General features: G+C 39.3%; 3 protein-coding genes across 4 annotated transcripts in view; 1 reads left to right on the top strand and 2 right to left on the bottom strand.

Moving 5' to 3' along the window:
• LOC111809998 (putative glucuronosyltransferase PGSIP8) overlaps positions 1 to 161 on the top strand; it is a 7,573-nt gene extending 7,412 nt beyond the window's left edge. Inside the window, exon 6 of the mRNA XM_023696524.1 lies at positions 29 to 161. The gene's annotated coding sequence lies outside the window, so the exon portion shown is untranslated. The remainder of the gene's footprint in view (positions 1 to 28) is intronic.
• A 1,050-nt stretch (positions 162 to 1,211) lies between these two features.
• LOC111809999 (peroxisome biogenesis protein 19-2-like) lies at positions 1,212 to 6,019 on the bottom strand. Its single transcript, XM_023696525.1, has 5 exons — positions 5,704 to 6,019; positions 5,560 to 5,608; positions 5,197 to 5,473; positions 1,393 to 1,709; positions 1,212 to 1,282 (listed from the first exon to the last, which is right to left on the bottom strand). Exons 1-5 carry the CDS (start codon positions 5,741 to 5,743, stop codon positions 1,237 to 1,239), a joined length of 729 nt encoding a protein of 242 aa, XP_023552293.1. The 5' UTR covers positions 5,744 to 6,019; the 3' UTR covers positions 1,212 to 1,236.
• A 1,593-nt stretch (positions 6,020 to 7,612) lies between these two features.
• LOC111809914 (protein transport protein SEC16B homolog) lies at positions 7,613 to 15,933 on the bottom strand. 2 transcript variants are annotated; one of them, XM_023696385.1, is made up of 14 exons: positions 14,852 to 15,933; positions 13,725 to 14,815; positions 13,168 to 13,494; positions 12,187 to 12,315; positions 11,954 to 12,076; positions 11,615 to 11,782; positions 11,227 to 11,352; positions 11,010 to 11,144; positions 10,328 to 10,455; positions 9,706 to 9,814; positions 9,303 to 9,620; positions 9,063 to 9,215; positions 8,628 to 8,932; positions 7,613 to 8,526 (listed from the first exon to the last, which is right to left on the bottom strand). In XM_023696385.1, exons 1-14 carry the CDS (start codon positions 15,492 to 15,494, stop codon positions 7,992 to 7,994), a joined length of 4,290 nt encoding a protein of 1,429 aa, XP_023552153.1. In that variant the 5' UTR covers positions 15,495 to 15,933; the 3' UTR covers positions 7,613 to 7,991. The 2 variants fall into 2 exon arrangements, with proteins under 2 accessions (XP_023552153.1, XP_023552152.1); XM_023696384.1 differs by having other exon boundaries at positions 13,725 to 15,933.
• Positions 15,934 to 15,955: the final 22 nt, after the last annotated feature.

The following is a 15,955-nucleotide window of genomic DNA, read 5'->3' as shown; positions in this document are numbered from 1 at the left end:
TTTTTTTTTTTTTTTTTTTTTTTTTTTCTTTTCTGGGGAATAGAATTAAAAATGGAAAAGGCTTGGTTTAATGTAAGAAAATAGTGTTTATACTCATTTTTATACCTGGAAAGGGAGTATATATATATACATACACACACACAGTTTTCACTTTCTTGTGATTTTATTGGAATTTGGTGAATAAATTCTAAATAAAATCATATTTATAAAATTTATTAAACTCGAAAAATTATTTACTTTTGGTTGTAATGAGTTATATTTTTCGTAAGCGTTAGTAGTGATTGAATTTAGGTTGTAATGAGTTATATTTTTCGTAAATGTTAGTAGTGATTGAACTTGAACAGATCATTCAAATTTTTTACTTGTGTCTAATAAATATTCATCGTGCTTAAAAATTTTAGCCATTACCCGGTAAAAATTTTTAGATGTTTAATTACAAATTTGTCCCTAAACCTTTCAAATTTTATTTGATCTACTAAAAACAAAATTAAATGTTTAGGGTTACGTTAAGCATAAAATTCAAATTTATATAACTATTAAAAATTTCGAATATGTAAGGAAGGAATTTATTAACTCTAGATAGATTAATAGTTTAGGAGCTTACTAGACACCCTTGAAAGTTCATAGACTAAATTGATATAAATATTCAAAGTTTCTAAATATGATAAAGATCTATTAGACATAATTGAAAATTCTAGAACCGTGGAAACGAAGGAGATAATAATTCAATATTTCAGCGCACAAAATTAAGTCTCCTTTTCTCTTTTCTTTCTCCCACAAAGTTAAAATTGATACAACGAGACAAAGTTTACGGTCAAAATTGATTTGCTTAACGTATATTTTGAGTTCGAACTTAAAAGGCTCCAAGGTGCTACATTATTTCCAAGCCGAAGCCCGGACAAACAGACAAGGTAGAAACCATGTCCGTTACTACAATAATCTTATGTCCGTGAGCGTGTGCGTGTGCGTGTGCGCATGTGCGTGAGAGATCGAAAAAAAAGTGCATGATTGAAACCAAAGCAAAAGGCAGAATAGGCAGGCAAGGTATAATTATAAGATTTGAGTATAAACTAAAAACTAGGGCTGAACATTGAAACTTAACAACATATATAATTATTTATTGGACAAAGTAATTTCTTGGAGATTTAACAATATTTCTGAGCAAATATGAGAAAATCAATGGAAGGAAAGCAGCAGCACAAATCAGATCACATCCAAAAGCATTACACCATTACCTCACATTATACAACAATTTGCCTGAGACTCCAACATCTCTGGAGATCTGCACACATATATATATCGAGAGAACGAGAGTATATTCGTTAAAATATGTTCATGACAAACGATACGAAAAGAACGAACGAGAGATAAGAACAGGGAGAATCTACTCACAGTTGTGCAAGATTCGTTAAGTCGAAATCAGGTGCCAGTTCTTGCACGATGTCATTTGGTGGCTGACCACATTCTTGCATTTTCTGCATGAGCTCAACGATTTTACTGAAGTTGTCGGGTTCACGTTCGTACACGATGTTGAGATCTTTTATCAGTACGTATTGCTGAGAGTAGCGTTCGTATTCTTCTTTGCTCAAACTTGCTTTATGCTCCTCCAACCACTTGGGATATCTTTCTCCTATTTCTTTCATGGGTTCATGGAGGATCTCTTTGGATAAAAGTTGTTGCATCATGGTCTCAACAATGGATTCCATGTCCTAACAAATGGTGCACGTTAAAAATTCATGGCAAGTCAAATGGAAAAATGGCCAAAAACTTTGTCCGAAAAAACTTAGCGGGCTTGCAAATGAACGAGGAAACAATAAATAAGGCCTCCACCTACTATAATAATCCAAGCTCACCACTAGCAGATATTGTCCTCTTTAGGTTTTCCCTTTCGAGCTTCCCTTAAAGGTTTTTAAAACGTGTTTGTTAGGGAGAGGTTTCCACACCCTTATAAAGAATGTTTCGTTCCTCTCTCCAATCGATGTGAGATCTCACACCACCAAACATTAAAAAATTAAAAACTACTTTACGTCTTCCAAAGAAAGCGAAGAACCGATCATCAAGCAACCTTGAAAAACTCTTCAGCTTTACAAGAACTATTAACCCATTGAAAGAAATTTTTGGAAAAACCATCACCAGCAAAGAAATAAAAAATCTCCTCAAGCAAGTCATCAATCTAAATATGAAGGCAAAACAAAACTTTGTAAGCTAAACCGATGCCGCTTCCTTCTTAAGCTGAAAGAGAAATTTCACGAAACTCGAAACCACAAGATTCTAGCAACACAGAAAATTTGGCCAACATGAATTGTAACGATCCAGATCCACCGCTAGCAGATATTGTCCTCTTTGAGCTTTCCCTTTCGGGCTTCCTCTCAAGGCTTTAAAACGCGTCTACTAGGGGAAGGTTTCCACACACTTATAAAAGGTGTTTTGTTCTCCTCCCCAACCAATGTGGGACATCACATGAATGATGCGGTTTTCTTCTTCTTGTCACAATCCTGAAATAATAAGTCAAAAGACTTTCGAAAAAACTTCAAAAACATCAACCTCCGCATTGAAATCCGTTGGCTGAATGACTGATTCCACACGACTCAAACTTACCTCAGAGTCAATCACAAAGACGTCCCCACGAGGTGGACGATCCTTTGTCGAGTGAATAACTCCTCTTGTTAAGCCTAGAACATGGACCAAAGGAGTGAAGACAAAATGATTGTTGAGGGGTAAGGTAAGTGAAGGGGAAGGTGGTAAGGCAACATTTAGATTGGAATATAAAAATTCTTCCCCATTTAACACTTGGGAGCTTGGGAAAAAAAATATTATAAGTTTTTTCTAGATTCCAATGCAGAACCATGAAATCGCTTAGGACTATTTGAAAGAACAATGATCGAAGAAAACCCTTCTACACCTCTTTCTTCCAGAAAAGGAGTGTAACAAACCAAACCTACCACGAGCAGATATTGTCCTATTTGGGCTTCCCCTCAAGGTTTTAAAACGCATTTGATAGGGAGAGGTTTCCACACCCTTATAAGGAATGCTTCGTTCCCGCTCCAACCGATGTAGGATCTAACAATCCACCCCTCTTGGGGACCCAGCGTCCTCGTTAGCACACCGCCCGGTGACTCTGATACCATTTGTAACTGCCCAAGCCCACTGCTAGCAGATATTGTCCTCTTTGGGTTTTCTCTTCTGAACTTCCTCTCAAAGTTTTAAAACACGTTTGATAGGAAGAGGTTTCCACACCCTTATAACGAATATTTTGCTCTCCTATCCAACCGATGTGGGATAACAATCCACCTCCCTTGGGGACCCAGCGTCCTCGTTGGCACACCGTCCAGTGAATGGCTCTAATACCATTTGTAACCACTCAAGCCCACCACTAGTAGATATTGTCCTCTTTGGGTTTTTCCTTCTAAACTTCCCCTCAAGGTTTTAAAACGCGTCTGATAGGGAGAGGTTTCCACATCCTTATAAAGAATGCTTTGTTCCCCTTCTCAACCAATGTGGGATCTAACAAGGATCTACTGGTTCCCTCGTGTTCAAACTTCCAATTTGTAAATAAGGCATCAAACCAGATTAACTTTTGACTAAGAGTCTATTCAATAATACTACTAACTATTTTACATAAACAGTTAAACTTAGGAGATATCTGCATTTAGACCATTTTCAACTATTTCAGAGTACCTACCGTCGATTAATGCACTCGCCAATCGAGTTCAAAGCCATCTATCTCTCAGTAGTGAAGAATTTTAGCAATGATGGGTTACAAAAAACTTATAACGTAGACATTTGAACTCGTTTAAAACAAGTTAAAACTCCATTACGTAAAAGGAATCTACAGTGTCTGTCTTTAGGCAAAATCCTCAATAAATGAGGGACCTAAAGCAAGATATGATAAAGGGAAACCAAGAATCATATTGTCATTCCATAGAGAATCTTCTAATAAAAAAGGACCTGGAAAGATATGGAAGATGCTTTTTTCTGAAAAATGAGGAAGAAAATATTTAGAAACACTTGCAAACTCCGAAAAAACGCTAAGAACAAGTCTTCGTTATTGTCAGCATATGCAAAGGTCAACAGCTAGACATCTCTTGTGAGATCCCACATCGGTTGGGAGAGGGGAACGAAGCATTCTTTATCAGGGTGTGGAAACCTCTCCCTAGCAGATGCGTTTTAAAAACCTTGAGGGGAATCCCGAAAGGGAAAGCCCAAAGAAGACAATATTTGTTAGTGGAGGGCTTGAGCAGTTACAAATGGTATCAGAGCCAGACACCGGGCTGTTACAAATGGTATCAGAGCCAGACACCAGACAGTGTGCCAGCGAGGATGCTGAACCCCGAAGGAGGGAGGACACCAAGTGTGTGCCACACTGAGCCCCGAAGGGGGGTGGATTGTGAGATCCCACATCGACTGGAGAGGGGAACGAGTGCTAGCGAAGACGCTGGGCTTCGAAGGGTGGTGGATTGTGAGATCCCACATCGGTTGGAGAGGGGAACGAAACATTCTTTATAAGGGTGTGGAAACCTCTCCCTAGCAGATGCGTTTTAAAAACCTTGAAGTGAAGCCCGAGAGGGAAGGCCCAAAGAGGACAATATCTGCTAGCAATGGGCTTAGGCAGTTACATCTCTACTTCCTCGAAAAAGTTATAGTTTTGAATCCCCATCCATATTCTCATTAAACTTCCTAAAACAAATGACTGAAATGTCACAAGTTACTCAATAATGAAATAAGATTTAGAGGGTGCCTGGCCAGATGCCCAACCTCACAAAGAGAGCAAGGGTACTTAGCTCCAAATAATTGGACCAAGAGTGAACATCATGCTTGGAATTATGCACAATCCCAGCATCTTTACCCCCTGCTCTTCTTCTACAAGCATTTCCAGACGAAATACCATAACGGCCCAAGCCCGCCGCTAGCAGATATTGTCCTCTTTGGGCTTTCCCTTTCGGGCTTCCCCTCAAGGTTTTTAAAACACGTATGCTAGAGAGAGGTTTCCACACCCTTATAAAGGGTGTTTCGTTCTCCTCCCCAACCAACGTGCGATCTGACAAACTCCCCATCATCATACCAAACTCCCCCTTAATCAGAATCTAATCACATGAGACTACAAAACATTGTTCAAGAGACATAGAACAAGGAAAAGTAATGCGATTAAAGGGCAGATTCAACATTCAAGAGTTCCAAAGGCTTGAAGAAGTGTACCTGAGAGCCAGCCATCTCCTCGAACTGCTTCACCCAATCTTCCATCAAAGCATCTTTACCAAAATCTTCAACACCAGGTTTAGGACCAGTCACTGATTCAAGCCCCTTCACAGCCTCTCTGGTCTGTTCTCTGAGCTTATCAAGAGCCTCAGAGACATGCGATTCCTTCGAAACTTTTTGCTTCCCTTTTTTCTTGCTCCTTAGGTCAGGCAAACCCATCCCTAAACCTTGAACCCCAGAAGGGAGAACCGCCCTACTCTCCGCCCCATCTCCACTTCTACAAGAACACAGAACTAAAAACATCAAGAAACCGACTAAAAACCCTACCAAAAGGAAGTTTCCAACAGAGATTGATCGATAAACCTCGAAACGGAAGGACTAAGGTCGAATTTCTGAAAATCGTCCAAAGCACCTGAGACAAATCGAACAGAATTCATAAGAAACACGAAGAAAAACGTAAAAGAAACAGAATCCCACAACGGATTGGATGAAGTTTGAAGGGCATACTATCAAGAAGTTCGTGTAAATCATCAGGATGGTCGGCCATGGATGAAATGGAACTGGGATTCGAAGAATTTGAGCTGATTCTATCGATTTGTCCCAGTTTTCGAGAGATTGAATGCGGCAGAGGTTGTGATAGCAAGTTGCAAAACTGGGAAAGGGTTCTTGGGAGAAAAACCGGCGTGTGATGGGATTGCGAGAAGCAAATTCTCAGAAATTATCTGGCGGTGTACAAAATTATTGTCAGCAAATCGATCCAATGGTTACCATTCGATATTGGATTTGACTCGTTGACCCTAAAGGCATCGCCAAGTTCATACTCCCTCAATTTTTCATTTTAATTGGAAAAATGCACGGAGTGTTCGTAGCTACAAATTTGGCAATGATTTTAATAAAATACTTAAAAAGACTTTTTATTAAATTTGTTTTAAAAAATAAAATAAAATAGATTTGTGAAAAGATTACGCGTGGTGTGGTGTGTTCGGTTAATTAAATTAATCACGTGATAGCTAAAACGGTTGATTGTAATGCCTCGTGTACATGATTCAATAGTGAAAACTATTACCACAAATCCCGCACTAGTTGTTTTAGTATGCTTTGTCCTCACTCATGCTAAAAGGACTCGTGTTGATGAGTGATGACAAAACATGCTAAAAAGATTGGTTGGTTTGTGGAGATAGTTTTCACTATTAGAAGTAATTCGAGACAAACATGTAACATGAACGTGTTGTAGAGATGCAAAGGCATGTCGGGGCAATTAGGTGTCGAATCCCGAATTTCAAATCTTGATATGAACCTTGGACATGAGGTGTTACAACGATTGAAAATGATTTTGTGGAAAGATAACACATTGTGTGTCTGAGTATAATGATGATCGCTAAAAAGGGATGATTGAAAAAGATTTTATAAAAGATTACACGGCAGGCGTGTGTCTGGATAATTAGCCACCAATGAGCACTAAAGAAAATTACATGTTGAGTGTCCAGGTAATTAACCACTAAGGTCTTTTGATTTCGTTATTTTAACCGTTTAAATGTTTGTATATCAGATCCCAATAGGGGAGTACCTAAAAACTCAACTTTTTCAGCACAGTGCCTAGTATCCATCATTTAGGGCTAGGACGATTGGAGAATCTAATCTCATTTACTCCCCTAGATTTCGTCTCTTAGTGTCAGTGTCGGCCTAGTAGAGTACTTTCACCGTTGGTGTTCTTTCCGATCTCTACGCATTTCACCGCTCCACCGGAAATCTCATTTTCCTCTACCGTACTCCAACTTGGTAGTTTCTACTGCCTGTCCAGGGTTGAGCCCGAGAATTTGACGGCAAACTTAAAAAGCCACATATAGACTCTTTACGTCCAATCATTCTAGATAACGCTTGCCTCCTCTGTATTACCGCGGCTGCTGGCACAAAGTTAGCCGATGCAAATTCCCCAGATACCGGGATCGAGCAAAAATGACAAATAGGATCAAGAGAAGAACCCATAGAATGACTTCATGTTGGAATGTTTTATTAAATTGCATGTCTTCGAAAGGTCTTTCAACCTCCAATATTGCACTCTTTGAAAAACAAATCAAAACAGACTTTAATTTCCACAAACATATGAATAATCAGCAACCTCCAAACTGCTTAATCCTTTGACATAAAATAGCTCAACGCAGTTCACTGCAAACATGGCTTCCACGGTCGTTGCAACCCCCTCGTAGCCATTATAAGGTAAAATGTTTTAAGAATACTCCAAGCCTCACATCCACATCTAAAAGCAAATTGCAATCACAAGGAACAAATCGTCTTATTCTTCACAATTCAGTACATTTTTCCATCTTAATGATGTTCAAATTTGAAGCACCTTAAGGGCCATTTTCTAGTCTCTGAAAAACGGGAGGGGCGGGCGGGCGGGCGGGCAGGCGGGGGGTTAATAAACAAAAGAGCTGTACAATGGTGCCAACAAAGGCCTTCTGTCTTTGCTTTTAATGTAAAATATCAGCTCCAGAAGTATCATACATTGGTAACTCCTAGGAGAGTAAAATGAACTCACATCTAAAGCATATAAAGCATATAGAGATGATTGTGGACTATATTTGTGTTCGTAAATTTCAGGGTTGGGAACAAAGAGATTTCAGAGAAAACAAAAAGGGCACATACTTGCTGAGGACTTGCTTTGATGAACTCTATATTCTGGTGCATACGACGACCGATCTTTTTATGCTGGAGAGATGCAGGCGCGACGATTGTATTCGAGTATCTGTGTGGGTCAACTAAGGAACAAAACTTCGTATTTACATGTTAACTACTTAAAGTTCCACCTCATGGAGGTCATCTCCCATGCCACCACCGCCAGTAATTGGTGCTTGGATGAAAGGTGGTGGTGGTGGTTCGCTAGGCATAAAAGAGGATGGAGGCATACCCAATTCTTCGCCGAGAGGTTTAAGCCCCGTCGGTTTATGAGGGGGGCTTAAGGCATCACTGAAGTTTGCACCACTCCATGATGCAGTTCGTCGGGAGTTATCTGTTGCAAAGGGCCCATTGACACTTTTATTTGCACCCTTCACTGAGATGTTTCCCAAGCTAGGGAACCTTTGCATAGGGATAGTTGATGAGGGACTAGAAAATGAATCGTTGGTGGTGGATGTTGAAGGATGTTCAATGGTTGTGGTGTCTTCCCGAGAGGATTCCGGTATAGTCTCCTCTGTCGGTTCGGCTGGCAATGCGGGACTTGGAACAAAGAATTTCGCACTGGCAGCAACCTTCGGCTTAATTGATGGAACGGAAGGTGACTGAAACAAGTTTGCTGAGCTCCCACTCCCTTGGTTGAAGGTGTCAACATACCTAACAAAATCAAACAAGACAGCTTGAGTTTCACTGAATGTTGCAACGAGAAAACATATGTTTCACTGAATGACACGCGAATTAAACATTTGATGTAGTACCTTGAACGAACGCCCATCCGTCCTCGAGCTGAGAATTGGTTTGAACTTGGTGGGATAGGGGGGATTCCGGAACTATTTTCTGCAGGAATAGGATTGGGACTTGCAAACTCCACATTTCCATCATGGGATGGTGCTTCTTTCTTTAGTGTAGATCTCAAGTTGTAATCAGCACCACCATTCTGGAATGTTGTAGTTGTAGGAGGTGGTGGTAAGGCTGGCTCTTCTGCTGGAGACTCGGCACCTTCCTCGACCCATCTCTTCAGCTTTTCATCATAATAAAATTTGTTCTTGTCACCCAATTTCGCCTTCAGTAACACAACCGAAAAAGAAAAACAAATGTAAGTGGCGAATAGAAAAGATATAGGCAACGCGTTTGAAAGAATAGAATACAAAGATCTCGAGGAAAATCTAGAAAAATCTGATGCGAGTAACAACCTGTCGACCCAGGCGAGGTCTCAAGACTAATCCAACAGTCTTTTGAAGCAATTGTGAACCAAAACCAAAACGAGTAAAACGAGATGCTCTTGAATCTGATGTTTTTCCTTGACTATCAGCTGACATTGATTCCTTTGAAGAACTGATCTGATTCTGTTGCAAATAATAGAATTGATCACTTGATCTGGTAAATCTTTTTCAGCAGTGACAGCGTAAAAATGAAAATTACAAACATCACACCTGTCTTGGAGTTCTTCCAAAATCTGGCTCTGAAACACTCCTGTTTGAAACTGTCATCTTACTGCTATCGGCAGTCCGCTCACTTATGGGCTCCATTGAAGCAGATGGAATTAACGATGACATCGCCATTGTTGACTGACTAGTTGATACTCTCGGGACCACTGGCTCATGATAATGTTCATTATCATGAATATTGCCATGTGAAGTTGATGGTATAGGAGGTGGCAAGCCCCCGACAACACGATGTGCGGTACTGTCAAAAAAGTTGAGCAGTTTCCCGACTAATTTTGCGGGGGCCAAATTTGCTGTGTATCCACCCTACGGGTTGTATGCAAATTGTATAAACATCTATTGAAACTGCCTCAATGTTTTAGTTCTGAAACCAAGAAAATGAGATGAATACCTGTTGATGGGCTCTAATCCTCTCCTCAAGAGAAAACAGCAACTGCTTCCATGTTTCAACTTCAGGTGCACGACCAGTTTTAAGTGACTTCAAAACTGCTTGGCAATACCTGATTCAAATTCCAGAATATCGTGTTCTTGTAAGATCATCGAAAACCCGAAATCATTCGAATAAGGATAAGAAATCTTGATAGTCTATTTGGCCTCTCTCAAAGGACTAGATGATGCAGGTACAGAATTTTTATTGATTTTGGTCTCAAATACTAAATCGTTTCCTGACTCAGCACAATAGATATTCTATTTTTATTTTTTTGGAACATGATATGAATCACAATAGATAGTATTCTTGGGAATATTCTTTTGAAAATGCTAAAATCCCTTGGATAAACAATATGAATGCTCTTCTTTGGGGTGCTAACGTTACAACGTTCGGGGGACCTTAGGCGCTTTAAGTGAAAATGAAGAAATTATTACTTTTTTCCATTTTTCAGTCTCGAGATTGTTATTCAAAATATATAAATCCAGGAGGATCCTGGTCCTCTCTTTTTCATAATTTTTTGCTTTTTTGATGTATAATTCTTATCCAAAGGAAAAAAGAAATGTAAACCAGTGAAGGCACTTACTTCAATGAGTCTGAAACTTTCCCCACTTCTGCTAACATGTATGCATATATGAGCTTATATGGCTGAAATGGTAGAAGGATGAACTGAGAGTTTCCAAGAACTTTGGAGTATTCGTATAATTCAGTTCTCTGTCCAGATACACAAGTAAATTCTGTATGAATTTATGAAGTAAATCATTAAAAAAATAAATAAAGGAAAGAAGTGCTTACAACAGAAGACTGCTGGAAATAATTGTAAAACAACATCGGTACGATACACGAAAGGAAAATTTCCAATGAGTAGCAGACAGCATATGCTAAAGCAGAGGGAAACCCGATATTGTAAAGATCAGAAACTAAATTTATCCAAAGATCAAGAACACCACAAAGAGAAGTTATTTTCTAAAAATGTAGGGCACCTATATGAGAACAGGGGCAGTAGAATGCATGTTTTTAAATATATACAAGAAGAAGTAAAAAATCAATCATTTTTGTTTCCATTTTTCAAAAAAATTAAGAGTTTGAATACTTTTAGCTCATTCCTGATAATTGTTTGTTTTATATCTTCTTATGTCTACAAGTATCCGCACATTTTTATTAACAAGTGTTCAACACATGCCCAATAAATGTCATACCCGTATCCACACATTACTAAACTTAACCGTGCGACTGATCGTGCTTCATGGAATATATCTAATGAATACCTGGATAGCCTCTGGGCTAGCATAGGTACGAGGAAATTTCCAGTGATCAGCTCCAATAAGACAGAGTCTAGCACTGTCTGAATATGACTCGAAGTTCGCCTCGGCAACTAAATAGCAAATGTGAGCAGCAGTTATCTGAAAATGTTGCCCACCCGATTCAGGTTATGAAACATTCAATGAAACATCAGTCGCAAATATTTTTCAGAAATAATCTAACCTCACTCCTTTCCTTCCATAAGGAGTCTCCAAGGTGAATAATTACAAGTTCATCATCTTTTGTCCTGTTGGCAGTTATCACTGCTAAATTTTCTTCCCAATCATCCAGCATACTATTTGCAGAAAACTGTGAATATGACACACAGAACAACACATGAGCTTCGTACGGGACAAATACCCGAATAATAATAAAAAGAAAACATCACATATCCTGAAAAATTAAGAAAAGTTGATCTTCACTGCTCTCCCATTACAGAGTTGGTTTCCATTTCATTAAGGAAAAGAAAATACTATCCATTGTAGCAACATAGTTGAGTTAAGGGACAAGGCGTCACAGCAACAATACAGGATATATTTTTAAGATGCAAATCATCTCGACCCTACATCACCTGTGAAGAGTTTTGAGTCATGCTACCACCCAGAGGATTGATGTTAGGCGTCGTAACTGTAGAAAAGACTTCTGCTGGTTGCCCAGCTATAAGCAGGCATAGGGTCCGCAAAGGCGATCCAGGTACCAATTGCTTAAGAGCCATTTGCTTTACAGTATCAATGTAAAACTGCAAAATTCAAAATGCACGCTATACATAAATAAGACTTCAAATATAAGTTGTTTTCACCAAATATATGCATTTGAGAATCCAAGACATAATCTAAGAAGGATGGGTAGCAAAGATAAAACCCAACAGGAAAAATAAATAAATAAATAAATAAAAACAAAACAAACTAACCTGGTTGCCAAGCTGTGAAGCAAGAACAAGGGCAGGTCCCCATAACTGACCTTCTTGTGCACATTGTAAAGCCTCTTTTTTTCTACCAGATACTAGATGACTTTGAACCTCAGAAGCAGTTGCCTAGAACATGCACCAAGAAAATGTTACATCACCCAGAAGCTAATGATTTACTCTTGTTTCAATCTCGTTATCATGTATTTGCTTTAGAATGGAGAATTATCAATTAATACCCGTATTTGTCCTTCAGAAGGCAATATTTGCAAGCAGTGACTAAGCGAATGGTAATTATTGAATTGCACACCATTCTCCTTGGCAGAAGCAAAAAGATTGGCAACTGCTGATTCTGGATTATCACTTTCCTGATAAAAAATACAAGTATAAATTAGGACGAAATGTAGTTGAAGTGTTCATAAAGAACAGAGTTGGAACATTGCCCATGGGCATAGTGTAAGGATAGCTCAGAACGGTGCAACAATAAGTTGTAACAAACCAAAGGTTCAATAATTAAACTACGAGAAAGAGAACTGGACAAGTAATTTGAATTTTTCATTTATCAATTAAATTGTTTCTCTTCTGAAAAATTGACCTTTAATTGAAACAATAATTAAATATATACTTCTTCACACATTGATCTTTTAAATCACTCATTTGCACACACACATATTGGCAGGAGAGAAAGCTCTTTGGAAGCAAGAGCAATAGATATCGAAAGCTATGTGAGGACTCTGAATAAGATGCAGAAAAAACTCGGAATTAGATAGTGTTAAATAATATATTAGGAGTAAATTGGCCCAACACATCACAAGAAATCTCCAAGCCACAATAATCAGTGTAACACGTACATGAATGTCACTAGTCACACTTAAAAATATATCTCCGACAAGCGATCTATTGGATAAGAAAAAGCTTCCAAAATAGGCAAAAGAAAACACCCTGGTGGGCAAAGGGAGCAGGAGTTCCTTCCCCAACAGAACTACAAGTAGACCTTCCAATCTAAATTAATAAGGAATGTGGAGTAATCACAAAAAAGCTTGTGTTGGCTACTCCAATTAGATAAGTTTTTTATTAACTCCATGGCCGTCCTCTCAGGGAGATATCTCAACTCCTCATTTGGCCATAATGTCAACAATGTAAATTTAAATGTAAACAAATAAAGATAAGATTGGCCATAATGTCAAACACATTTATACTCTAGGGGGGGAGGAAGTTACCCCCAACACAGTGTCTGTGCCAAATGGTGATCGGAGTTTCCCGTAATGCTGATGGCCTATTTTAAGCAAATTAAGAAGCAGCCTCAATGCTTCGCCTTTTCTGTAATCCATTCCTGATGATTCACAATTTGCAATCCTTTCATCAATCCATTTCTGCAACTCTTTATTCCCCACACTTCCACCAACTAATGGACCAGGAAAGGAATGTTGGCAGATAGCACTGAAGTAATCGCTTGCACCAACATTATTGCCAATAGCGTTGGCATTAGTGTTACCCATGACAACTTCCATCATGTTCAGGACAGAAATTGTGCCTCCAACAGGATCCTTCACAAGTAACAAAGATGACAGATCAGAGTAGACTCGACGCATCCGAATGAATAAATCTTGAAATATTTTTAATTTGAAGTAGCACACAGCGGGACATGATTATTTTGATTGTGGTATATGTATCGACAAGTAAAATATTAAAGCCAACACCTGCAACAGAGTATTTTCCTGCCTATTAGCCTATATGCAACAAGAGGGAAACAGACAGAGAAAAAGGGTGTCCTAACCTGACTACCATAAGTTGAGTTTCCAAACGAGCTGCTTTCTTTCACCACTACAAGTTTACCTCCAAATCCAAATGTTACCAATGCATGTGGAGGACGTCCAGCAGAAGATCTTCCAACATTTGAAGCATAAGAAGACTGATGATGACCTCCGTGAAAAGATTGTTGAATATTAGTCACCTGTTTCTGATTGCTATAATAGTCACTCGATAGAGACACATGTTCATGTTCCTTCGAATTTTCCCGATGAACCTGATGACCATAATCCATAGTTGAGGGGAAGCTATTTAAGCTGGTAGGTCCATTGACGTCACTACGACCCTGACTTGGTTGGAAATATGATGGAACTGTTCCATAAGAACTAATAGACTTCTGCTGCTCATTTCTTACAGAAAAATCAGGACTCGAAGACGTATCCACTAGCTGCTTTCCACCAAAAGTTGGCTCAGCCTGAGATGAAACACTTTCTGTTGGCCAGCTAGTCAAACTCTGTTGATTTTCATTATGGTGAGACCCTATCAATTTGTCATCTAGGCCTTGATTATTCACATCGCTCGATCCATAATCGTTAGGCTGCACATTATCACCGTACATACTACTGTTGCTATAATTATAGCTATAAGCTGATACATGCTCGTTTTGATTATGCTGAGCTTCATTAGTTGTTTTAATTGATGAATTATAGGATTCCAAGGAGCACCATACTTGAGAAATTGTGTCGTAATACCAACCGGGGTATTGAGGATCGAAATACATATGTTCGGGGTACCCAGTATTTCCTTGTGATACATGATTCAAGTTAGAAACACCCTCTGTCGTGCTAGCCTCAGTTACAGTGCCAACAACAGACTGAGCAGTTTGTAAATATGCCACCTCTGTTTTTGTGGCAGAAACATCAGGCCATTCGCCGTTCAAATTACTATCAAAGGTAGCTTGGACATTCGCCACTGCAACAGAGTTCTCTACTTGATACCATTGCCCCGAAACCGAATCATATTTCCACCCTGGATAGAGATCTTCCCACTGCTGACTGCTACTCAAATCATTCTCAGCCGAAACTTGATGTGTGGATCCTTCATAAACTTGATGATCATTTCGATCTGTGGATCCTTCATAAACTTGATGATCATTTTGATCTGTGGATCCTTCATAAACTTGATGATCATTTTGATATGGCACATAATTAACAGAGTTGTTTGCATGGTTCTCTTCTGCACTAGATTTAACCATCGTTTCACCATTCAAATTATTCTCCAAGGATCCACTGAGAGGCCCTGCGTCATTGTTACCCAAATCATTGAAAAAATCCGAATATGATCCAAACCCCTGCCCCCAATTTTGCGATGAACCAGCATGAAACGAACTCCATCCTACCTCCTTTATGGCCGGACCACCAGATTCACCGCTCTTGCCCGCCAACGAATCGGAGGTCGACTCTGATCCAAAATCATCATTACCCCCTACAGAATTAGAAGAAACCAAAGCAGCCTTCTCTTCTGCATGTGCTCCCAATGCCCCTGGATCAGCCTCCACGAAGCCCTTCTCCCCTATGGCTTCATGCCCATGGTCACCAACACCACCAGAATCCTTGAATGTATTGTCTGCATCATTCATACTCAGATTAGAAAACGCCTTGGCATCGTCAGAATCATTTCCATCGAGGAATTTGGATCCTGAATCATCGCCCTCCACATACTCATCTTCCACCAATTTATCAAAGAATTCTTCATCTGTCTGATCCTCCACCTGAAATGGAGGAGGATTGGGAGCCATCTTTTAAACCCTAAACACGCCCCCCCCAAATTCACACCAAACCCGAAGAACAAATCCGAATTCTCACCTCAACCAATTCGATTACAGCTAAAACCGCAGTATATAGACCGAGAGATCCAGCCCTAATCGATCAAATGCACCTCAATACCACTTCCCCCAACTACGCAAGCTCTAATCCAATACATCCAACCCTAAAACGAGCAAGATCCGGCTACTCTGAAACCTCTCCAATCAAGCAACGAGAAATCAAGTAACAAGGATTACCAAAATCAAAAAGAAACACACACACACACACACACACACACAATTCTAAACATACACTAAAATTCAACGCATTGTGCGCAGCGCAAAGCCATGAATTCTAGCACAAGAGACATAATAACTTACAGATCTACAGAAGGATTTGCAACGAAATGTCACAGAAAATAAGAAAATATAGAAAAAATTTTGAAAAGAAAATC

The sequence above is a fragment of the Cucurbita pepo genome, chromosome LG14 (genome assembly GCF_002806865.2).
Source record: "Cucurbita pepo subsp. pepo cultivar mu-cu-16 chromosome LG14, ASM280686v2, whole genome shotgun sequence".
In the NCBI taxonomy this organism is placed as follows: domain Eukaryota; kingdom Viridiplantae; phylum Streptophyta; class Magnoliopsida; order Cucurbitales; family Cucurbitaceae; genus Cucurbita; species Cucurbita pepo.
The sequence above is the reverse complement of the archived record's forward strand: the minus strand, read 5'-3'. Positions and strand labels throughout refer to the sequence as shown.